Source organism: Helicoverpa zea, chromosome 4, assembly GCF_022581195.2.
Source record: "Helicoverpa zea isolate HzStark_Cry1AcR chromosome 4, ilHelZeax1.1, whole genome shotgun sequence".
Lineage (NCBI taxonomy): Eukaryota > Metazoa > Arthropoda > Insecta > Lepidoptera > Noctuidae > Helicoverpa > Helicoverpa zea.
In genome coordinates, this window is record NC_061455.1 from 7,864,841 (window position 1) to 7,889,824 (window position 24,984).

The window sequence follows — 24,984 nt, forward strand, 5'->3', positions numbered from 1 at the left end:
TTCTATACTTCAATAACTCTGAGTTATAGGCCATCACAGCACCATCGCCTGTTCCTAAAATCGGCTTCCGAAGCTTTCCTTCTGCTGCCTCCATGGCGCCTTCTGTGCCACGCAACATTACGGAAACTTTATACTTCCATGTAGCCCAATTTTCACTGCCTTTGAGCTGACCGATTTGAATTTTAGTTGTAAAATTTTCCATATTGGCGGGAAAGATTTTCCGCTGGCCCGTAACCTAATGCAGATGCGTAATTGGTGGAATAAAAATCCTCCGACGTCAAATGGATACTAAAAGTCTTAGGGTCTGTTTCACAATGTACCGATAAGTTCTGCACAAGTTCCGAATAAGCTATTTGTTACTTATTTGTAGGATAAACACATTTTTTGCGTTTCACGACTTTCGAATAGTGCTATGTGTCATATAAAGTCAGCGATAAGTTATGGGTCGGTTGAAGTGGCAAATAGCACAGTTATCCGACACATAAGTAGTGTGTTTGACAGTTAAAATTGAATGACATTTTCTTTCTTTCGTTCGTGTTGTGTTTTAAACAATTATATACCTATTTCAATGGCAATGGACATTTTTGAGACTCTTGAAGATGAGTTTGATGAATATTTCGATAGACTCACAATACCACGCAAGACTCCAGTGTATCGGGAAAGAATAAACTATATGGAGACATTAGACGAAACGGACTTCAGGGCGCGCTTCAGACTCACTAAGAAAGCTGTGATGTTTGTGTATTCAATTATTGAGAAAGCAATATCTGTCCCTACAGAAAGGTAAGTAAGCATATACCTAACCTGCAGCCTGTATTCTTATAATGTCTCGGCTCCGTCTAGCTATTGTATATACCTACTGTAACTATACCTGATCTAACTCCAATGTTTTTTTCAGGAATTTGGCTATAAAGCCAATTAATCGTCTACTGTTAACATTGAGGTTTTACGCGACGGGAAGCTTTCTTACAGTAGTAGGTGATTTCTCTGGTGTAAGCAAAGCTTCTGCCAGTCGCTTTGTCTACCTGGTTTCACAAGCTATTGCACGATTGCGTGGGTTGTTTATCAAATTCCCAAGCAACACTGAAGACATACAGCAAGAGTTTTTCAATATAGCTAAATTCCCAAGGCTTATTGGTGCTATCGATTGTACCCATGTACCCATAAAATCTCCAGGTAATATATATTAAATAGGTACTATGAATGGTAATGTAAATAAAGGATTATTTGTCAAACTATGTACCAAATGATCAAATTGAGCTGTTTTTATAAATGCTGTTTACATTATTTTCAGGTGGAAACAATGCAGAAGAATGGAGAAACAGGAAATCACAATTTTCTTTTAATGTGCAAACTGTAGTGAGTGCAAAGTTAAGGATCTTGGACATAGTGGCTAGATGGCCAGGAGCAGCTCATGATCAAACAATATTTAATAATTCTTTTATAAAGCAACGACTTCAAAATGGAGAATTTAGAAACTGTGTAATTGTTGGTGATAGAGGATATGAAAATACTTCATACCTACTTACTCCACTACAAACTCCTATGACTCCAGCAGAACATCTGTATAATGAATCCCAAATAAGAAGCAGAAATGTAGTAGAAAGAACCTATGGGGTTTGGAAAAACAGATTCCCTATTTTATCAAAAAAAATTTTGCTATCTGTATCTCGTGTACAGGCTGTAATAGTGGCATGTGCAGTGTTGCACAATATTGCAATAGATATGCGAGATGACCATTTTGAAGCCATTTACCCCGTGGGTGAGCCAGATGAACACGATGTTGTGAATCAAAGTAGTCTAGAAAATGTGGGGGATGCAACAGTGCGAAGTAATTTAATTAATGATTATTTTGGTTCATTACTATAATAATGATAGTCATTTATAGGCATTTTGCATTCCATTAATATAGTAGGTTATTAAATGTATTCTGTGTTAAATAAAAAACGATTTATTTTTCAAATTTATTTAAAAAGTATTTTTTTTCCAACGCCCACATTTCTCTTTTGTGCTCCCTTTCTTCCTCTTCAAAGGCCCATTGCTTTCTTTTATTTAAGAATTCTTCCTCCAGAATCTTCTTCTGTAAATCTGCAATCTCTAATTTTGCATCAGCTACTCTTTCGAATGGCCTTTTCATCTTCTCAGCAGCTGAAACAAGATATTTTCTTTATTGTAAATATGTATTGGTAAAAATTACACAAGCTGGTATCAACATCATTTAATTTACCCATACAATCTAGGTCTCTTCTATAGTGGAGTTCCAATCAAACCACAGGTTGACGGTTGAACCATTACATTGCAACTCTGTTATACTGCACATCAATATAAAATATCTAAATACATGAACTAAAACAAGAACGATTAAAAGAACTTACATAAGGCAGGATGTTTTTTGGAGCGCAGAGATTTTGGCTTCCAATTAGTCCACTTCTCATCATTGGCAACTTTTTTGGGTGTAGTATATTGACCTAAAATTAAAAAGAAAAGGTGAGAATGTTATGAAGGTGTGCTTATCAACAACACGGAGACACAACAGGAACACTACTTACTTATCTTTCTTCTGGAATGCCCTTCCTCATCAGAGTCATCATTTTGTGTAGACTGACCTTCAGCTGAAAACGAAAATGGAGTTTTTAACAAGAGTTTAATGGATGAAAAGTTTGTTGGTAGAAATATTTCATTTTAGTTAAAACAAGTGGCAATATGGCTATTTAAGTTAAATTGGTTTGTAGAAAAAGTAACTTACTCATGTGATGCTCTATATTGGTATCCACTTGGACACAGTTATTGTCTGCAATAATCATTTCAATGTTTTGTGTTAATTGGTTGGATGTGGAAGGTGTTGGTGGAGGACATACTGTGTCTATTTGTATAGGATCTGCAACATAAATAAAATTAAATAAGAAAGAGAAGAGCATGACAATTGTATTATAATTCACTTACATACAAAATACAGATCGGCTCGTCATATTAGTAGTACAGAACTAATAACAATTTTAAACTTATGATCTTACCAACATGATCAGAATCAAATTCACTTTCGATTCCATCTACAGACAACAGTATCATGTCTTTCACTTTTTCTTCTACTGGCGTCAGAGGAGGAGCAGCACTAGGTCCACCTCCCGTGCGATACGTTTCGGCACGTATTAGAGCAGACTTTTTCCTGGTATTTCTTTTTATTCCTTCGTATTTCGCTTTTAATGTTTTGGCACTACGATAATTAGTACCGCTTTTGCTATTAAATAGTGCCTCCAATGTCTTCCAGCACTGTTCTTTTTCATTCCATGTGACTGCATCACTTTTCTTATTTTCTAAAATGCTTTTATGTTGAGCAACGAGTGAAGTTAGAAGCTCAACTTCTTCCCGGCTGAAGTTAACGCTTCGTTCACGTTTTGATGTCATTTTTCAATACATAGAAATGACTGTGCATAAATGTATTCAAGAGGTACACTCAAATCGCAAGAATAGCAAAAAAACAGAAACACAAACACCAACGACTAACATAAAAAATTTAAATTACCACGCGCGGCTGCTAATACTTATATGTGACTGTGAGTAATTGTCACTGTCAAACGCGTTTCGTTACCAGCAATTTTCATTTGCCATAAAATCGTTTGTGTAAGTTTTTATAACCGTTATGTGGATAATAACTAATTTTATAAAAATATTAAAGTAAATCAATGTTTCTTGTATAATTTGAAATATGTTTATAAGTAGTTTCTTTTACTTTTTTTTGTACTTAATGAAATGACATCAAGAAACGAAACGTTTGTATATGGTGTTGCCACCGCACTTACATATAAGTTTCAGATAGTTATGTGTTAGATAAATTATGTTTGTGAAACGCAATGTTTCTTATTCGGAACTTTTATCATCCGAATAATTTATGTGTAACATAGTTATTTGGAACTTTATCCATACATTCTGAAACAGACCCTTAAAGTCTTCAAGAGGGTCCAATTATATATTTAATTTTATAAATTCACACATAACAAGCTTTTTACAACAACTGACATTACATTTTTTTTTCTTTTACACTTTTTTTCTTCTATCAATTTTTGTACCTAAACCAAAGAGGTTGTACATACAATAATATTAAGTTCTACAACTAACTATAGATATGCTCCAGACTAAATCCAGTATTTTAGGATAAACCAGTAATTTCGACTCTTTCTTACCTCTACCCTAAATCTCTATGTGCCTCTATATTTACCATTCACATCTGAGTTCTCCCTTTTTATTTTATAGTGACAGTGACACTGACAATTATTGTAATGTCGAATGTGACAGATTTGTAATCAGAATTTTTAAAACAATATTATTATGAAAAACCTCAATACGGATGCGAAAATATTTGGAAATTGGTGATTATTTATTTTATTTTAATGTCTAAATAATCTTTTTAAAATGGACACAAAAGATTCAAGCACTACTGAAGAAAATTTTGAAGAAGCAGAAGATGTTGATCCCATCAACGACATAATTGATTATCTAGTAAGATGTGCTAAAATATCCTTTAAGAATGCACACGTAGATGAATTGGAGGTTCGAACCAGTGAAAAGATTAAAATGGCGTGTGATATTTATAAGAAATCACCCACTGATTTTCTATTACAATTCGGAAAATATCTGGCACCTCATCACATTGGTTACTTCGAGAATATGCAATCTACTGCTGATGTGAGCTTTCGTGAGTGTATCAAACAATTAAAAACTTACCATTCCGACAAAAGCCGATATAAAAGAGTCAGAAACAGGCGATATAATGCTTTACAAAAACTTCAGAATGAAACAGATTATTTTTGTGAAAAACAAATGATGTACAGAAATCCTTTACTTTATGAACAGCTTGTCGGCCAGTACTTATCTGATGAGGAAATTAAAGAACGCGATAATGTTGATAATGAAAACCTTACCTTTCTAAGCATGATTTTAGAAACAGTTGACCGAAATGAGATGAGAGAAATGAAGAATGAGCAGATGCTAGAGGAAGACCTAGAGTCTATGAAGCTGACTAACATAGATGAAGAGTCCAAAAGCAATAATAGCAACAACATAAAAAAGAAGCAGTGGGGTGATTTTGATACTCCAGATACAAGACCAAGTTACATGCCAGAACCTAGGAAGCAAAATTTGATTACTGCCCCAGAAAGGAATTTGTTGAGGAAGGAATTCTTGCAAGAAATGTTCTGCAGTTTCTTAGAGGGAAGAGATGCAGAAGTTGATTACAATAGTATTGACAATAATGAACAGTATGATGACCTGGAGCAAGTCTCACAAGACGCTGAAGACAGATACTTTGATTCAGAATCAAATGACATTGAAAATCTTGAGGAGCATATGAAACTTGTACAAGAGTATGGAAGAAAGAACTCTGGGAATCTTTGTGATGATCCATTGGATGTATTCATGAAACATATCACCAATAAAAATAATAACAGCTATATTTTTGTTTTACTTTACATGAATCTTCTTAGTAGATACAGTTTTTTTAGGTACAAATAGTCCAATGGGCATGTCATTTGAATTCATTGTATGATTGTTTAATTCTTCAAGGAAATATTCCTCTTTGGTAATGGTAACTGCTTGTTTGGCTGTTGAGCATGAGGTTCTAACTTCTTATTAGCAACAGAGTCAAAATTTGTGTGTCACATGTAAACATTACTTTTTGAGTCCTTACAAAAATTGACGTTCGTTTCGCTGGCGCCCTCTTTCCTAGTTTTCTATTTGAATTGCGGCGAGAAGTTCGTAATCAACGTGTACACAGATTGTATGTTGGGTGCTGTGAAGGGTCAAGACTGCACATGGGCCTCTGATAAGACCGCGAAGGGTCAATACTCGCAGTGAGTGCCCTAGAATCAAGTTATCGCATCGGTTCCAATTTGTGCTATTATCAATCAAAAACTGTAATTTATAGGTGCACCTTCACACTAGTAGGTACATGAAATAGCTACGGAACACAGAACTGCGTGTGGCCTGAAGTGGACAACGGCCGATTTTTTTTAACATAGGTATCTGTTACCTTTTCTGTCGATATTGTAATTATTACATGCGTCATCAATAGCAGGTCCCCAGCGCAAGCTATGAAGCTATAGATCTCCATATAGGTAGGTAAACTTATTGTAGAGTTACTGCATAACTCATAAGTCTACGTAACTGCTGTAATATCTATTAAACATACCTAATTTAAAATATACTTGGTGATGTTGCACAACTTAGAGTAAGCATCGCAACAACTTTTCTATAACTATAGATGTAGTTAATTGATCGTTTCGAATACTGTTTGCGTTTCACTGGCGCGGCTGCCCATCGCATTTGTTGTTGTGGACTCTTTCTAAGGTAGCTAATGCGTGGTATGCATACTGAGAAGTCAACTGCAAATTTCACATAACATACCCACACAGCTACGTGTTTTTGTTTTGTGTAGTATTTTTCGTTCTATATACGAAGGGTCTAATGGAGTAGCTCCAGCATAGGTGTTTGTAATTAAAATACTTCATTAATTTCTGGCTACATGGCTTTACATAATACCTACACTAAATTTTTGGGGTGCAACATTTGCCCTTAAGATCAATGATTTAAAAAATCACAACAGGTACATTTGAATTTTCCATACGGAGTATTCTAGTAACTTGTATCTACATATCCATGTACTCGTACCTACTTAAGTGCTGCAGTTGTTTTCTGCCAATGATGCACACTTTCCACTATCCTTGTTATAATATACGAATATAACTTGGTAATAAAAATTCCTCCAATCCGGTTAAAAAATAATGGAAGCAGTTTTTGGATGAACTACGATAACAATGTGGAACCCATAAACGGATGATTACGCATCCGCATGAAGGAAGTATCAGGGGCCCGATTCTCCTAAGTTAATAATGTCAAAATCGAATCGCAATACGATCGTAATAGCAGTTTTAACCATATCGGGCATTCTGCTACTAATAAAAGACCAATCGTATTCGATTGACATTTGATTGGTGTGCGATTGGTATGCTATTTTGGTAATTTTGGTCTATACGGTAGTTTGCCGTGCAATCATTTTGCAATCGTAAAACATTTGCAGACAAAATGATTCATTATTGAATGACAGAAAAGATTAAAAACGTTTATTTCAAAGAAAAAATAGCGGAATGCCACATACGCTTCAATAGTAATCGAGTCGGGATTGGATCTCAGTCGAATCGAGTCGAACGTCAATCGAAGGTCGCTTAAGTAAAATTAGGAGAATCGGGCCCCAGTACTAAGTACCTAGTAGAAAGCAGATTAAGTAATAGGAGGTAAGTAGTGCCGTAGCTTCCAGGTTTGCAGACTTTGCTAGATATACTAACACTGGGTTTTAGGACGGAAAATATTTGTTTATGTAGCAGATACTATGTGTAATATGTCTGTTGATGTTTACTGGCAACTGGCGCGGGCGCCCGGAGGCAGGTCAGCGACAACTCCGTTGTATTGTCACAGTAACGCAGTCTCCATGTCACCCCATTCTTTAACAACATTTGCATACAATACAGCTAAGCTAGCGGTCCCAAAAATTACCAACGGAAAACCAAAACATCAGATTAAGCGTAAAAATTTTAAATTTTGCACAACGAGGTCAGCCGATTTAAATAAATTTAATTAATTACTCCTCCTATGTGTCCTGTATTGTGGAATAATTAGGTAAATAACTCTGTATGCCATTAGGATATTAAATGGGGTAATCCTTTAAACTGAAAATTTTAGACCTTAAATTGGTAACTGGTTCTCGTGTTAGGTAAATTGCACGGTTCACGCATTTCATTTCCTCTACATCAATCATGTATTATTTAGATTACACATAACCAAAAGAGGAATATGATGACTCATGAAGAAGAGCTTAGCTTATCAAGACACCTACGTAGTTGATACAGTGACATACTGCAAGGAAGAAAACCATTGTTTCAGTGTATCAGGTGTGCGGAGAAGGCGCCTTGGTCGCGGCGAGGTGCGTGCCCGGCGCGTGCGCTATGAATGGGCGCGCGGACGCAGACGCGGCGCAGACGTCGTGCGGGAAACGCGCTGGACCGGCGCACGCGCATACTGTGACATTCGTGTAGTGTTGTCCTTTGAGACGTCTCCCGTTGTAACAATGCTTTTGGTGAGTTCCTTTTCTTATAAATAACTTTTCAGTGAGTTATGTTTCGTAGTTGATTATTTCAAACATATAGGTAATTACAGTTATAAAAATATTATTAAAACCAAAACTTTCAGTAAATGTTACCAAATAAAACAAACTTAATTTTTGTTAACATTGAATTAAAATTTTCGTTGTTTTATGAATTTAAAATTATCAGTTGTGTTAAAGGTACATATAATATTTTTGTTATAAATTGTGTGATTGATATTTAATAAAAACCGCATGCAAATGCGCTACGAAAATTCAAAGACGTGCGCGAACGAAAGACATCAACGCGTAGGCGTAGAGCCTGATATAAATTGGTTGAGAACCTTTCTCAAACAATTATTTGCATTTTTCTACTTTACTAAGAGACTATCTTATTAATTAAGTAGTCTTTTTAATATTTATAGTTTATTCTATATTTTCACACGTACCGCAGTTTTTTTAACAAAGAACTTTCAGTCAACTATAAATTAATTCATAAAAGAAGTATGGATAAGTGATGGGCAAGATCAAAATAATAAAGCAAATGCCAAAATTTTTCAACAGCTAATAAATCATTAATTAAAAGTTCATAAACTGTGGGAGTTGGCATAAAATACGTAATAAACGTGAATGAGACGTGTTTGACGCGGTATCTAAATGAGTACACTAATAAAAACCGGTCAAGTGTAGGTCAAAGGCGCGTAATAAAGTTTAGTTGCTGACAAGTAAACCAACTTGTTCCCAGTAGACTGCATGCCTTCACACCAGAGCCTGACAGGCTACAACAAGGATAAGAAAATACGTAGTAGATTTCCCTTTTCATGCAATCTTAATGTGCAGTATAAGTAGGTCTGGCTTCCGGGCATCTCTTCACACGTGATCGGAAAGATGATACCTACGTTTTTATATAACACTTGGTTATCACGCATTCTCAATATCAATTGTTAGCTACTGACATTATTCTTCAAGAGTAACTATTAGGTATTCACTACGAGCTCTCCGTGACTATTGACTATTAAATACAAGGGAAATCTTTGCTTGGTTCAAATAGAAATCCATATCCTACTTGGCACCCTTCTAACGGTACTAAAACAACCCCTTTCCCCCTTTGAGTATATAACATTGCTTTATTCGTATCAACAGATGCGTTCAAGTCAATATTAGATGATCAAGCTTTTTAAGTTACATACCAATAATTCAATTCTACGAGACCTTTTCGGTGTTATAAATTATGTGTTTTTATGTGTTAAGTGATTCTTAGAAGTTTCCTCTAACACTTAGATACCATCGACATACGTATTAAGGTACGGTTCCTCGATAAAGTCCTTTTTTCTTTAAACAACTGTTTACTTTAAAATTTAAACGTGGAAATGATTACTAAACAGTCGTTTTAAGATAACTGACGTTTGTGAACTTGGACTTAAGGCACTCCGCATCATCCGAACATTAAAATCCTGGGGAAATCTGTCTTACTGTGGGACGCGGTGTCGGCGCGGGCGGGCGCCTCGGGCGGGCGCGTCGTACGTGGGCAAGTCCTCAGCGCGGACGAGGCGCGGGTCATCGACACAGCGTGTGAAAGTGTTATCCTCCTTCTGCACCCACACGCCAAGAGGTCGCCGCCGCTCAGACCATCCATCTAGCACTCACTAAAATGGATTTTATGTCGCCTCCTTAAATAATACATGTCTTCCGAAAAGTCAGAAAAGATTTTAAGCACGTGGTGTTAGGTACAAAAAAATTAACGTTCCTATCGCTGATTAATAAAATTATTCTTAATGTTGAACTACGTGGACTCTTGTCCATATACGAACAACGATATAGGTACTTCAAGTTGAGATGAAAATTCGAAATGCCTGTAATATTCAGTAGCTTACTTTGTCTTACTCTGACGTTAACTTTCGTGATAAGCTTTGCGATCAAAGAATTTGAAGCTGGTGGGGTAACAGAAATTAAATCGACTTGGGAAGTATATGTATGACATGCTGGACGTGTCGGACGGGCTGACGGAGGGCGGTCGGACGGCTGCGAGGCTGCGTTGGCGTCAAACCGCCCGTGGCGCCACTCGGTCTGCGCGCGCGCCGTTCCCACGCCCCTTCCCCTCCGACCCCCGCATCCCCGTCTCCTCTCTGCTTCTCGTGAATCAACGTCGACTTTTATAAATAAAGCTTTAAAAACTTTCACTAACAAATATATACGAGTTTTGGAAGAACATGAATAATGGTTTATGTCTAATAGTCCGGTTAAAATATATTGGGTATCATCAACGTGACGCTGCGGTTGATAAGGTGACAACACAGAGTGAAACCACCATGGTACCGGTACCTATTCCTCTCTCACATGAAGGTAGGTATACAACGTAATGTTAGATAACGAATAAATAAAATAACGGAGATAAAAGACGTAAGAGTGATTACAGTGAGGGTTATCACGCGATGAGCCGCATCACTGCGGGCCCGCGACCACCGCCGCGCCGCCTCCGGCGTGCGTCGGCTCCACGCTCACTCACTGCGACACTGCGTCTGCTCAGACATTTACACAAAATTGATTTTACGGACACGCCTGAGCTGAGTTACGTTTTATGATTTGATTACACGCATAAGCGTCGTTTGCAACTTAATTGGTCGATCACAACTGTTAATAAAAATAACATATTTTAAACAGTTAATTAATCCTTGAGTCATCCATCTCATCTCTCAGGCGCATCTCATAAAGTTTAAATAGATTTAAGTCTAGAGACTTGCTTGACTTACCTAGTAAGTGCACCCTTATACAAAGCATTATCGACATAGATAGGTACAATGTGTTATTTAAGATTTTTTTTTCAAATCGGACCTGTACCTATTCATTTGACCTAATTTAAGCGCATTGAAGAAAACAAACTTTTCGGCCTTAAAATATCCGTTGGTACCTGTAAAAGATTTAGTAATCTCGATCGCAGATCTGTGACCGGTAGTTTTCATTAAACTTTATAATACATACAATGATACAAAGAAATCTATTTCATGTGTATAATTCTGACAGAAAACGTAATGATTTCAGTATTCCGCTTGAAATAATTCAACAATGCACACACTACCTACCTATACTTATTTGATCCATTTTCTCATATTACTGTTTTAAAGTTCCAAACGCGTTCTAGATTTCATGCAAAAACAAAATTTTTGAAGCAACGATCGTAGTCAATTGTAATCGTAACGTAACCATATTCAGTGGAAGAACGTTGAGTAGCGCGGTGCACACAATGATCGTAGTGGGCCAAACTGACACCGACACCTCATTATAGCCAGACTGTCCACTACGCAGCTCCACATATCTACTGAATCTGATCTAGATCACACTTTGATTTCGTTTTCGCGACGCCATAAATCGCAATCGTATCGATTTGCATAATTAACAAATAAAATGTCTTTAATTATAATTACAGGCCGCGATGATATTTATTATTTTAATAAATCTAAGTCTTAAGATAATGGATAAGCTAAATTGTGTGTTGAATGGAAATAGATGCCGCACGTACATTGATATATTCTGCTTTTTAATAAACAACTATAGTATGGTTAGGTCAATCAGGAAATAAATTATGTATTCTAGTAGTTGACTAATATAATAGTTAGTAGATGTACGTAAATAATGCATGCGCTGCGCTTATATTGGTATCCGTATGCAGCATCGCTGGCACCGAAGCCTAACGGAATCTGTGTCGGAGACAGGTTCGAAGGCAGTTTTATGTCACGTCCATTGTAGAGGTGTACGTAGGTAATTCTTGGTGCCTACATACCTACCTATTAAAATTAAGTGGGCAACTGCACTTTGCTTACTCGACTCTACACGCAACTGGGAGGTGTTTCCGTCTTTACTAAACTTGGAAAATAATTTGAAAACAGTCATAGTTACATAGTTCATCCATAAGAAATCTTTGATGTTAATAATTGGGACCATATTAGGTACCTACACCAAGCATATAAAATGCTATTAGATACGTTACTAGTTTCCAACTTTTTTTTTCACCGAAACATGAAGTTTAAAACTTTCTATAGATAAAAGGAACCTAGTTTGCTTTTCGTTAATATGTTAAGTCTAGCTGTAGTTTTCAATATGCTCATACTAGACTAGCGAGGTAGTCTTGTATTTACCCTGGCACCAGCTAGATGGATGTGAGTAAAAAGTAATGATACATAATGTCGGCAGATGCATTATGCGTCATAAAACTTACAAAGTTCACTTACCCGTAAGCAATCTTCTCGTGTTCATGACTGAGTTAAAAAGTCAACCCATCACTTTATAACCATCTTACTTCCTTGATTATCTTAGAAGAAAAACTGGCGTGCTTAACAAAATAACCAAGTAGACATCAATTTATCTACATAATACTTAGTTTGACCACCTATTTAGTTAATAAATTAAGCTATCTTGATACTCAGTAAGTTATTTGAGAAGGATTTACCGCGAAGTTTTTGGTATATTCAAAGCGCACATGTTCCATCCTTACAAGCATTTAGAATCGTCAACGTTGTTTTCACTAGCAACTTGAGCACGACGGTGGTTAGTATATAATTTCATTCAGTTAGTAAAACTAGAGGACTCGGTTAACCACAATGCTTATAAAACTAGAAAAGGAAAGTTGTGCCGCGTTTGGTGTTCGAACAAATGTTTACTGAACGTGCCGACTTGATGTTCGCCGGCACTTCAACAACTTACACGAATTACTAACTAGGAATTACTAATAGGTACACACTTATCACCACTTGACTCTTTCAGTTGCAGTTACCTAGAGGTACCTACCTACTTGTAGTGATTCAAAAGGACTGGGCAACATCTTCTAGTCATATGATTAAAGACTATATCAATGAAAGCCAATTGTTTTGACGAATTAATAAGATCCTAAAACAAATAGGTAGTCTAGGCGGTCCTTTTTTATAGGATTTCTTGGCATTGCGCAGCATATCACATAGCCATCCATTTTTATTCTCTACTAGATACTAGAGACTAACTTTGACAACAGTTTCTACCATATTCGTTTTAAACAAAGCTTTTAAATACGACGTATTTAACAGCGGAGAGTGAAAGGAAATTTAAAATAGGATAAATTAAATGCAAAGCACTTAATATGATTCCCGTCAAGTAGTGTCCGCGTTAGTGATTCGGCGCACGCGCTGCTTTCACTGCTGCTGTGTCCATTGTATCCTGGTACCTGAGGTGTCGTCGCCATGCCAGTAGGTCTCACATCCCATCAATTTACCAATAAACGTCTTGCCAATAGAATTCGCGAGCTGTTTATGTCTACAATATATTGCTATAAGCTTGTAAAGAATAGTTCTACTGTAAGTAAGCTGTGAAAGGTACTCGAAGTTTAATGTCTCGTCGTGTAAATAATGTACACCGTATAAAATTAATATTGTTTAATTAATCTGTCATTTGTATGGCGAATCTTAGAAACCATAGTGAAAATTAAGAGTTTTCCAATTGAGGTATACCTATACCTACGTGTAAATATATATAAAGTCTATATCTATTGGTTGTTAAACCTTCCTATAGGTACGTACAGGCTTTGTGTTGTTACATTATTATCTTTTAATATTTTATTAATGGTAAAATTTCATACTTTAGCCTTAATTTGTGATTTAATTCAGTAAATAAATTTGGAACAACGCATATGAATAAGGAAACGACTTGATGTTGCTCAGATTTTTCCATAAAAAGCCATTGGGGTCAGGCATTTCGTATACATAAATAAAGAGGATGGTTATAATATTAAATTAGCTCGTCTTTCTTCCCATCGAGGCAGCCGGCATTTTAACGAGGCAGTCTCGTGTCCAAAACGTCCAAAAAACCATTCGCCTTCACTCTAATTGGATGAAATTCATGTTTTCAATAGTTACATACAAACGCATGCGACAAAAACTGAAATATTAATCATGCACATGTAGGACGAAAATATGCATTCAATGGGGTAGTCGCTTTATAATAATGTCAACGTATCGATCCAACGCGAAAAAAGTAGTCTCGTTTACTCGTGAATGTTATGTACAATACCACCTTGTTAGTAATTAAGTATATGTTCGTAATATCTTAATAAATATGATTGCTTTTTTTGCAGATAAATCAACGTATTTTGGTGTTATTGTTCACTGTGACAGTGGCAAGTTCTCGATCATTTTCTTCGGACTTGCTTGCTGCTCATACGGCTCCAATCAACCAAATTGCAAATGTGACTTGTAAGTATACTTATGATTCTAATCTTTACTGACTTAAAGAATCCAAAAGTGACTTCGTTTGTTACGGGTTTTTCACTGAAATTACTAAACAGTTTAAGTTGAAATTTTGCATAGAGAATAACGGGAAAAAAGACTCTCGGAAATCGAAAAACATCCGCCATTAATTTATATTTGATCAGAATTCAATAGCCATTCTTATTGTATGATCCAGTAAGTTATGTATCTGGCATATATAAAGAGACCCAGTTCCTATATACTAAGTCCTATTTTGAAAAAAAAAAAAAACACGTTTATTCAGCTTTACATCTTCGTTTTATTTCAGATGGAACCGAGATAGAAAATCAAGGTAGCTTAACTTCGATATTTTCCCCACGTATGGACTTTGAACAATGGAAACCACTAACAGGCCGAGGCGACCCGCTGCGCAACGATCCGACCTATGACTACGAACCGCCAGTGCTTGAACGAGTCCACTACTGGGCTGACGAAACTAGACTGGAGCGCGAACATTACCCGGAGAGAAAATCTGAAGTGCTCATGCTAGGTGTGTCTTCTCGCAAGCCCAGCGTTACTTCTCGACAGCCTCCCTTGCCACCCAGGCGACACGTACACCGACCTCAACCAAACAAGTACGAGGACTTTACATATAAACTTAGCGAACATTATCCAATGACTATTTTAGTACCCCCGCCGCCACCTCCGCCTGGTCATCAAGCACCGCTCTTTATAATCTCTGATGAGAAACCTCCTATTAACAATAAAGTACCACCGCAAACGAAGCCCAATAGTCCGCCTCAGATCCTTATTCCAGATTCTACTATTGGACCTGAACATATCACATCTTCATATGCTCTACAAGAATCAAACCTAATCTATCAGTCTTCAACGACTATTCAAAATTGGATAAGAGACGCAAATGATACAAAGATTCTCGATAACGCTGTCAGTAGCGACTACGCTGGTTGGGGACCAACAACACCAGTTGACGACAACGATTCTGCAAATGAAACTCATAACTTAATTTTGAACGATCACGCAGAATTTCCTAGGCATCCGTATTCGTTCTACAAACCAATGTTATCTGAGTCACCACCTCCGCCCAAATTAACTTTTAACCCTTCAGTTGTATCAACCTTCGTTCCGACCGCTTTACCACCGACTACTTCCGTACCACCTACTATGGCTTTTACTAAAATAACATGGCCAACAGAAAGGTCGACTGAAATGCTAGAATATACAACAGAAACTCCTCAAGAAACCACTACTGAAAAAAGAAGCACCGCTGCATTTCGACCAACACCAATCCCTACAACTATCACAAAATTAGAAACAAGCGTGTTTGACATGCTGGGACCAATGATGTCCATGCCAATGGTAAATGGCCCTGAGAGGCCCGAAGACAATCTTTATGCACATGCTTCTGAAACTGTTCATATATTTGACGAACATAAACCGGAAGACGTAGAGATTGAAACAATGCAAACTATGCAACCACCGCCGGTTAAGCCAGTCGATAGTATAAAAACTGCTCAGAAGCAACAATTCCACGTAAATTCACAAGATAAAAATAAGAAGCCGGCAATTTATACACATGGTCCTTATTTACACAATCGTTTTACAACGCCTATTCCAACTACCATAGAAGAATTTTCAGAAAATGTTAAACAAACAACTGAGACACCAACTGTACCAATGTACCTTATAATACAAGGTCACTCAAAAGTAAAAACCTATGGTTCAAAGCCTAAAGTTCCAGATAGCAAAGAGACAGTTAATAATGAGATAAGTAAGCCTTTAGAGACGAACGAAGTAAAACATCTTCATCCAATTGTCAAAAAATCTGCAAAAAAACTAGATTTAACTGATGCTGTTCGAAAGAACAATGCAAAAAGTCTAAAGACTTTGATCGATAGTGGAGTAGGCTCCATAGAAATACAAGAAACTGATCTGGGGATAAAATACGATGTCAGTGATGGTAGCGACGTGCCAATTGAAATATACAGAAAAGGTATCGTAGATAATGACGAAAATGATTATTCAAATCCTAAAAAAACTGGCAAAGAATTAAGAACTAAACGACAAATTGACCTAGAGGACTTATTGCCTTTCGATGAGGAGACTATAGAAGAATATGTTTACAACTTTCTAGAAGGGAAAAAGAATGACACTGGTATCACTGGATTAATTGCGCAAGCAGTGACAAGTGATGCGGCGCAGGCTGTCGACGAACTGGAAGATGAAGACGACAGTGAACAAGAGGAGGAAAGGTGAATGCAGTAGAAATGTTTGTCAGAGACTTACTAGGATAAATTACATAGCACAATACCAAAAACAAAAATATATTTTGGTGCAGATGTTCGATAAATTTATGAATTAGACTTTAATTTGTTGATCTACCCCACCGATGGATCGGCCTACTCCGGGACACAAGACAAAAAGTTGAATATTAGACGTCACCAATGTGGTATGAAGAAAAAATATTTATACGTACGGATTACAAAAAAATACTGAATACCTAAATCCGATTCGAACGGAACATCATTTTTCACTGCCTACCTATCACACTTCATGGTGAGACCGTGAGAGATGGACAGCGAATTACCGTTTGGTAAAACTTAATGTAGCTTTTTCACTTCTTAGTAAGGAGTAGTTTATCAACTTTATACCTATCACTTAGTACCCTCACAGGCATACTTTTGCTTGCTAAGAAAACTACACCTCTGATGAAAATGTGTGTTGATGTAGTTTCAGTGACGGAGTGAATAATTGGATTTTTAATAAGACTTAATATGTACCTACCTACCTATTTAGTGAACGTATTTATTTTAGAGATAAGGAAAACATTTGATTGTACAATTATAATTCTTTACATAACTTTTTGTTTTTTAATTTAAAACTGAATTCTTTAGATGATTTGTTAGTCTAAATGCCTTGTTTGATACTTATATCTACATCGTTCAGCTTTTTGTAGCCACCTGTTTTACTATATCCTTTTCTTTCCCATATATGTATACATGGATAGGTATACATTTATGTCCCTTTCCCCATGATAAAATGCAACTCAAATAATTTTCCATTTTTCTAATTAAGTACCTATGTAGGTTTAGATTGATGCACGTCTACAAAAAAGACACGTGCGACCAGCGGACGCGGCCCACTAACACACACATTTCTTACCATCCTTTTCGTAGAAATAGACAGAGACACCTTAGATAAAGTGAAAGCTGCTTATAAACCCATAAAGTCACATTTATTGCGATCCAGTGTGGCCTATAAGGAGTCATCTATGACGGAGGGTCAACGGCAGATAAGTAAAACAGCGTAAATGATAGTAACTACAAGTGTACATTTAAATTATAAACTTGTTATACAAATGTGAAATATATTTACGTTTAGATAATAACAATAATCCCAAAGACATATATTGCCCCCTTCATGAAGTATTGCGTAATCGACGAGACTACGCTGGGCGCTGAGTTGCACCAGTCTGCCTGACACAAACACACCTTATACTCAGCATCGGCATGTCTGAAATATAGGTATGCCAGTATTTTCTTGTGACTATCTGAATCACTAAACAGTCCGCGATGCAGACACAATACCTTCCTAGTAAGCACAATCATAGGGATAGGGTATTTATTATAACTGTCCGAATAGTAAACTGTAAACTAAGACAGCGGTTTCCTTTGAGAGTATTTGCATTTGATGGTGCATCATAGCTCTTTGTGTAGGTACTTCGACTTGGTACTTAATATAGCACGCGTTGGGATAAAACACATGCTTACCTAGTCGTGAGCTGGAAACATGCAAACAAAAGTTGGAAATAACATAACCAGTCTATAACTTACATATTTCTAGAACTCTCTAAAATTAGATTACCTACCTATATACCGATTATAGATAATCCCAATGTCCTGTATTTGTAAATAAAAGCACTTACTTTTCGTGCTTGCATGTCATAGCTCTTGTGGGGATAGTCATAGACCGCGGCAGGCTGTCGTCGCCTGTTGAAAGGTAGCAGCCTCTCTGCACTATCCACGCATGCCGCGCCCGCGCAGACCATGATCTCACAAAGCACATCGCGTTCTCTGCCGAAAACAGATAATGAGCTGGTTTACTGTCTACGATGCTTCGTGGACAGACTAATATAGTTTGTACTATCGTTATAAGCACCTCCTGTGCAATTGATAAGGAACATCCGTGTGCTGTTAAATGCAAAAGTTGTCGGCACGAAGTCACCTCCGCAGCGAGTCCAGTCGCTCTGGGTCGACGAACAGTTATAACAGAGCAATGCCTCATTTGTCTTAAACAAAAATAACCAAAGCCACAACTTAATCAACAACATGTGTGTGTGTGCATATTTGAAATCGTTGAAAAGCTAAGTAGCACTCAGTGTGGAATTCAGGATTGTGTCATCGCTAATTTATGCAAGTTATGACATTTCCCAATAATAGACAGAAAAGAGCAAGTATGTCAGATAAAAAACTGAAAGAGGTCATATTTTAATGCCTTTTGCCTATAATATAAACTGCGGTTTAATACGTAGGTAATCTGGGGCCCGGTTCTCCTAATTTTACTTAAGCAACATACGATTCACGTTCGACTCGATTCGACTACGATCCAATCCCGACTCGATTACGATTGAACCGTATGTGGCATTCCGCTATTTTTTCTTTGAAATAAACGTTTTTATCCTTTTCTGTCATTCAATAATGATTCATTTTGTCTGCAAATGATTAACTATTGCAATATGATTGTAGAGCAAACTACCGTATAGACCAAAATCACCAAAATAGTAGACCAATCGCAAACCAATCGAATGTCGTTGGAATACGATTGGTCTTATATTAGTAGCAGAATGCCCAATATGGTTAAAACTGCTATTGCGATTCGATTTCTATTCGAATCGGGCCCCAGGTGGAATTCGGAAATAAATTTCCCAATTTCACAGTTGGCGAGTGGTTATTATTTAAGTAGTAGCGTAGTAGGTAACGTATTGGCAGTTTGGGAAATGATTACCATTTCCCAAACTTCAAATCGCTATAGTTCCATATTGTAAACTGCGCTTGGATAATCCACCCCAAACCATCACTGCCTGTTTTACGACCACGAGCCTATAACTAGAGATAGAGAGATAATATGTGACAAATTCGATGCAGAAGTTTTTGCGTGAGAGCAATAAGTATCCATAAGTATATCGATCGGGTCGATGACAGCCGGAAAGTACAGTGGTTTGAAGTGAGGACAATAAATTCCCCTCAGCATCCGGGTAACCGGGTGTTTTATTCCCAATTGGGAGACTCTGTGGATCGCGAAAGTACAAATCAAGTTTAGATTTCCCCAAAATACTCAACTTCTACGTTTAGTAACTGTTTTTTAGTTTTTTTCGCCAACCATACACAAAATATAAGTAGGTTGGTGCTAATGCACTGGAGGTGAAGCAAACCGTTTTTTTCGTTTTTACATATCTATATGATAGCTAGTCATCAGAATTTATCAGCGCTATGCTCCCTCAATGTTTATTATTCTCAATTTAAAAGTCAACTTGGTGTATTTAAAGGCAAATATTAGTAGATATCTGTAAACTGAAACCTGTCCGATATTCCTCATTACAGTTTATTGTAAGTGCACATTGCATTCTTGCTACAGCAGTCCGACTTGGGCCGAATAATCCTCTATAAGTTAAAGGGTCCTGTCCGTAACGCCTGTAAGTGAACGTGCCATTGTAACACAGTAAACAAAACGTTTTGTGGATTACAAAGAGAAAATGAATTAATACAAATACAAGCATTTAGCATATCTTGTTTTTGATATGATATTAACTTTTCATGATTTTACATAGGCCCACTAGATTTTAATAGCGGTCAAACTCAGCATATCTACAGAGGTCAGTTAACATCTGGGACTACCAAATATTACCGCGTTTTACTTCAAATACGGACTTATATTAATCCTTTCCATTGTGATGGGTTTGTAAAAATTGGTGAATGCATGTGTTTTTCAATTATGGCTCTATATTAACCTATGCAGGAAGTTTTACACTAAAACATATTACCCATAGTTTAAGTTAGTAATATCAAGGCTCCGCAGAACACAACTCTCAGAATTTCCGACAATTTCGCATGTGTTTAATTTATTTAGCATACAGCATTGTGGATACATAAATATTAGTTAGCTATTGCAGTGGTGATCAGCTAGGGAGCGCCGACTGAACGTGAATTCAATTGCACGACTAATGCAATAATAGAGTAAAACCATGTGTATTAAGTTTCAATAATGTATTTCGTAGTTTCCATAAATCGATAACTATCCACTATCGGTGAGGTAACAACTCTTGTAGAACCATCTCAGCGAGCTACAATTCTAAATTCACAATCTAACTGATAATTTTAGGGTGCATCCAAAACATCTTAATAATTAATATTTTCGAAGGCATTTTTTGTATTTCGACGTTATTTTTTTTTTGGTAAAAAAAAATACATGAAGTATTAAACAAGAATAAGTTGAAGGAGTATAAGTTAAAGAAGTTGTCTCTACATGGATTTTATTATTTCTCTGCATTGGTGAATAAATGTATTGAACGCACCCAGCACGCATTCACCGCCGCACAAACTCAAGGCGCACTCCCACTACGTAAATAACCACAACATATAAATGTTTATGCAACTACAATTTTTGAGTGTCGTAGCTGTGCTTGTACCGCTTCCGATACGCAACCATTCTTTGGACCCAAAAAAAAAACAAATTAAAATCTACCGTGTTTCAACTCACGCATCACTAACAATTTTAGCTTTTTTTTCTTTTTTTTATAACATTTATGAGTGAACAATCTGACCATCTTGTATTACGAAGAGTGGCATGCGTGAATAAGTTTTAATATGCGCATGTCACGTATCCATAAGTTTATTATTCGTAGTTAACTAATACAATATTTGAACATAAAATTTTTATTCACATTGCAATGTAATGTAGCGACTGAGCGATATTTCGTTAATACATGTTTTAAAAAAAGATTATATTATATAAATTTAAAACTCAATATACAACATTTCAAATAACTAAGTGGCTATAAATGCAAATTAAAAAAATAAAACAATAATATATCACAATGTAAAGTCGATAAGTTAACAAACTTATTGAAAAATTAAACATGACCTACGCAAATTTCCCGCTCAGCCTCAATCATTATTCACACTAGATGTTAAATGACTTATAATAGAAAGATATTTCAATTAAAGGATTTTATACATTTTTAATAATAAATCCAACAGTTGTACATACACATAACAATTTAGCTACACATATTTTGTTCATATTAAATGCAGGAACATAAATAACTCTAAAGGTTTTCTTGAGAAACAATTAGTTTACCACTTCAATATGAAGCAGGCATACAACCTACACAAATTTTATTTGACACTTAAAATCAAATACCTAATAAATGCCAATAAATCAATTTACATGTAGAAACTGCTTTCAACAAAGTATTTCATTATTATTTACAATATATTTTTGTGAACTACATGTGTAAGCTATTGTTAAGTTTTGTGAAACATTTATATAGCACAACAGATTAATTGTTTAGCAATATTTTATCTACTCAATCAAATAACAATGTGATATTGACTGACATTTACAATTGTATATGGTGCACCTAAAAGTTACAATAGATTGGGAAAGTAAAAGCTATATATAAGAAGCAGCTTACTAGAATTATCAACACCAAAAACATTATTCAACGATGCGTTGCGAGTCGGCGGCGGCTAGGTACCAGAAGTCCACAACGAGAATATGATCTGGCACAATATTTTAAAACCTCTAACAAATTGGTAATTAAAATGATATGACACATTGAAATAATAGAACTCCAAGCAGTCTTAAAGCTTTAACAAATAAAAAAAATGGTAATGTAGAAGGGGATATCATACAGATACATATATTGAGAATAATTTACGAACAATATAGTGAGCTCTCTGGCTAACATGGACGGCCAGGTTTTATTCTCGTTGAGTATATGGCAAGTTTAGTGGCAAGAGTCTAGCTCACAGTCCAGTCCAGTCCCCAGCGCTCAGATACCTTCAGTTGTGCTGCTGCTGCATCTTTGAGAGAGAACAAGTGTGTCATCTCTAGTTCTGTCTTGGCTAGTGAGATAGCCTTCTCAAATAATTCTAGGGATCGCCTTAGGTTTCCTCTGTAAACGATAAAGAAAAGAATTAATAAAATGATAATTTAACTTCAGACCATGTTATTAATCTGGCATTATTTGTAGTCACATGATCCTTGATCATTTTATTTAGTATCATACACTGGATTTCTCTTTATAGATTGGTTTTAGAGGATAATTTTATCCTTGTAAATGTTATAACTGTGAAATTTGATAGAATTTAGAGTCCTCAAGGGCTGAATTTCATGGGCACAGTCACAGGATAAGCTAGTGTATTTAATAATCCATCATACTAATGAGAAATTACATTCACCTACTTTTAACTCAAACATATTTGAAGGCTGATGTTTGTTACATAACAATGAAACAATTATTTTTACGATAGCAATAGATAAAGCTTCTTATCTCATATGTATTTACTGGCAGGGATGATAAAACAGCTCAGTGATAACAGTGGATAATACCAGTCAAAGATGACAATTGTAAGAAATGCCAGATATTTACAGATTTACTGTTTAGAAATTAATCACAAGGTATTTTGTTAAATTTTATAATCGAATCACAATCGAAAAAATAATTGAATCGTGTTAAATTTTATAGCAATGCCAAGCATTTTTTTGGAGATATTGCTAAATATTTGTTTGAAACTGTTAATTGATTTTGCTTACCTCTGTACTTCGATGGTACCCAATGTCTCATATGCAAAGTCACACTTATCATCCATTTCAATGGCTTTGTTGATGAGCTTGACTGCCTTGTCAAAGTCTGTGCTCTTCTGCAGCTGCACTAACCCCTTGTGGACATACAAGGTAGCATTGTTGGGGTCTACTGACAGGGCAGCATCAAACAAGGCCTCGGCACGCCCCCACTCCTGCTGGTCTGATAATACTTGAGCAAACAAGATGTATGCTTCAGCGCAGCGAGGAAATCTTTCCAACGCTCGTTCAAAGTCAGCTCGTACTTGTGTCAAAGCTCCAACATTCTTATTGATCTGTGCATGTCTATAGTCAGCATAACACTTCTGGATATAAGCAATAGAGAAGTCAGGGTTCAATTCAACTGCTTTAGCAAACTCAGCTGTAGCCTCATCCATACGTTCTAAAAGAAGATAAACCTGACCTCGGTGATGATATATGTCAGAGTTATTGGGATCTAGCTGTGCAGCCTTTGCAAAGTCCTCCAAGCAACGTTCAGTGTTTTCCAATTGGGTAAATAATGAAGCTCGCTTAATCAAGGCATTAACCTTTACTTTAGTGGAAGCATCGCTATCAATGACCCTTGCAAGATCTGCTTGAGCTTCATCATGTCTTCCTAGCAACAAATAGAAGGTAGAACGCAACAAAAGAGCTTCATTTTTGTACTTGGCATCAGCATCTTTTAATTCATCAGAGCATGCTTCAACAATGGAGTCGTAATCTTGAGCATCTAGAGCTTGCTTGGCTTTAGCAAAGCCACTGACAACTTTCTCATCTAGTTGCAGTTTAGTTATGGGGTCTTCAGAGAAAGCAGAGAAATATGTTTTAATGAAATGCTTAGAGGGCATGACTGGGCGACGTTTAGCAAGAGCCTCACGAGCATGCTGCCTTCCTAGAGCTTTCAAGATTCTATCAGCATTAACAAGGGAACTTTGCACTTGGAACCTTTCGAGAATGCATGCTGAGGTGACATCTTCAAGAGCCAAAACAAGGTCACCACTCTTCTCTGCAGCGCGAGATCGTCTTAAGAAAGCTTTAACATACTTCTCGTTGAGTTTAAGAGCAAATGTACAATCTTCCTTGACTTGCTCCCACATTTCACGTTTTTCGTAGCACGCAGAACGATTCTGATAGAACGTAGCAAGGTCGACGGGACGGTCAGGAGGGCAGGCCTCGATCGCTTCGTTGTATAAAGCTATAGCTTTGTCATATTCCCCTGCATGGAATGCCCGGTTTCCGGCACCCTTCAGCTTCATAGCGCGGTCGATAGCGCTCTCAGAAACTTTAGCGTTGTTATCTTCATTATCCAATGAAATGGTAGTCTTGGCTTTCAATTCAGACACTTTCTTCTTTTCTGGATCTTCTAATCTGTTTCTGAGATAAAGGTAACCTAAACCGATGGCAAGAGGTGCGCCAAGAAGAATTGCCAGTTGCCATTTAGGAAAAGGTGTACTGCCTGTTGACGCCATTTCTTGTGAGAAATTACTTCAAGAGATGTAAAACCATAAACGATTCACCATTCAGTTAATCACTCCCAAAATATCGTAAATACAGAACACCTAATTTATAATTTTCATTACCGTTCTTCCCATTTCATTGATGTCTTCACGCACGAAGGTAAAGCAAAACATAGACAATTCTTTGACATTTTCTTTTTTTTTTTAACTTATGAATCACGTCATGTGGTATTCAAAACTGCCAGTATCTATTAGTCGATATTAATCGACTAACTGAGTGGGGAGGTAAAATAAGAAAGTTTGTTAGTTTCGTAGAGTAATG

General features: G+C 36.6%; 5 protein-coding genes across 6 annotated transcripts; 3 read left to right on the forward strand and 2 right to left on the reverse strand.

Moving 5' to 3' along the window:
- Window positions 1–300: 300 nt before the first annotated feature.
- LOC124630142 (putative nuclease HARBI1) lies at window positions 301–1,967 on the forward strand. The gene is made up of 3 exons (XM_047163876.1): window positions 301–783; window positions 899–1,176; window positions 1,295–1,967. The coding sequence occupies exons 1-3, from the start codon at window positions 512–514 to the stop codon at window positions 1,867–1,869; spliced, it is 1,125 nt and encodes a 374-aa protein (XP_047019832.1). The 5' UTR covers window positions 301–511; the 3' UTR covers window positions 1,870–1,967.
- LOC124630143 lies at window positions 1,951–3,934 on the reverse strand. Of its 2 annotated transcripts, none has more exons than XM_047163879.1 (5): window positions 3,015–3,934; window positions 2,747–2,878; window positions 2,550–2,606; window positions 2,376–2,468; window positions 1,951–2,148 (listed from the first exon to the last, which is right to left on the reverse strand). In XM_047163879.1, the coding sequence occupies exons 1-5, from the start codon at window positions 3,403–3,405 to the stop codon at window positions 1,952–1,954; spliced, it is 870 nt and encodes a 289-aa protein (XP_047019835.1). In that variant the 5' UTR covers window positions 3,406–3,934; the 3' UTR covers window position 1,951. The 2 variants fall into 2 exon arrangements, with proteins under 2 accessions (XP_047019835.1, XP_047019834.1); XM_047163878.1 differs by having other exon boundaries at window positions 2,550–2,612.
- Window positions 3,935–4,264: 330 nt separating this feature from the next.
- Window positions 4,265–5,508, forward strand: LOC124629682 (coiled-coil domain-containing protein 97). The gene has a single exon (XM_047163195.1). It carries the CDS (start codon window positions 4,411–4,413, stop codon window positions 5,506–5,508), a length of 1,098 nt encoding a protein of 365 aa, XP_047019151.1. The 5' UTR covers window positions 4,265–4,410.
- Window positions 5,509–7,936: 2,428 nt separating this feature from the next.
- Window positions 7,937–17,220, forward strand: LOC124630092 (zonadhesin). Its single transcript, XM_047163818.1, has 3 exons — window positions 7,937–8,125; window positions 14,229–14,346; window positions 14,669–17,220. Exons 1-3 carry the CDS (start codon window positions 8,117–8,119, stop codon window positions 16,615–16,617), a joined length of 2,076 nt encoding a protein of 691 aa, XP_047019774.1. The 5' UTR covers window positions 7,937–8,116; the 3' UTR covers window positions 16,618–17,220.
- A 3,389-nt stretch (window positions 17,221–20,609) lies between these two features.
- On the reverse strand, window positions 20,610–24,858 carry LOC124629588 (mitochondrial import receptor subunit TOM70). The gene is made up of 2 exons (XM_047163066.1): window positions 23,179–24,858; window positions 20,610–22,537 (listed from the first exon to the last, which is right to left on the reverse strand). Exons 1-2 carry the CDS (start codon window positions 24,672–24,674, stop codon window positions 22,384–22,386), a joined length of 1,650 nt encoding a protein of 549 aa, XP_047019022.1. The 5' UTR covers window positions 24,675–24,858; the 3' UTR covers window positions 20,610–22,383.
- Between the last annotated feature and the right edge of the window lie 126 nt (window positions 24,859–24,984).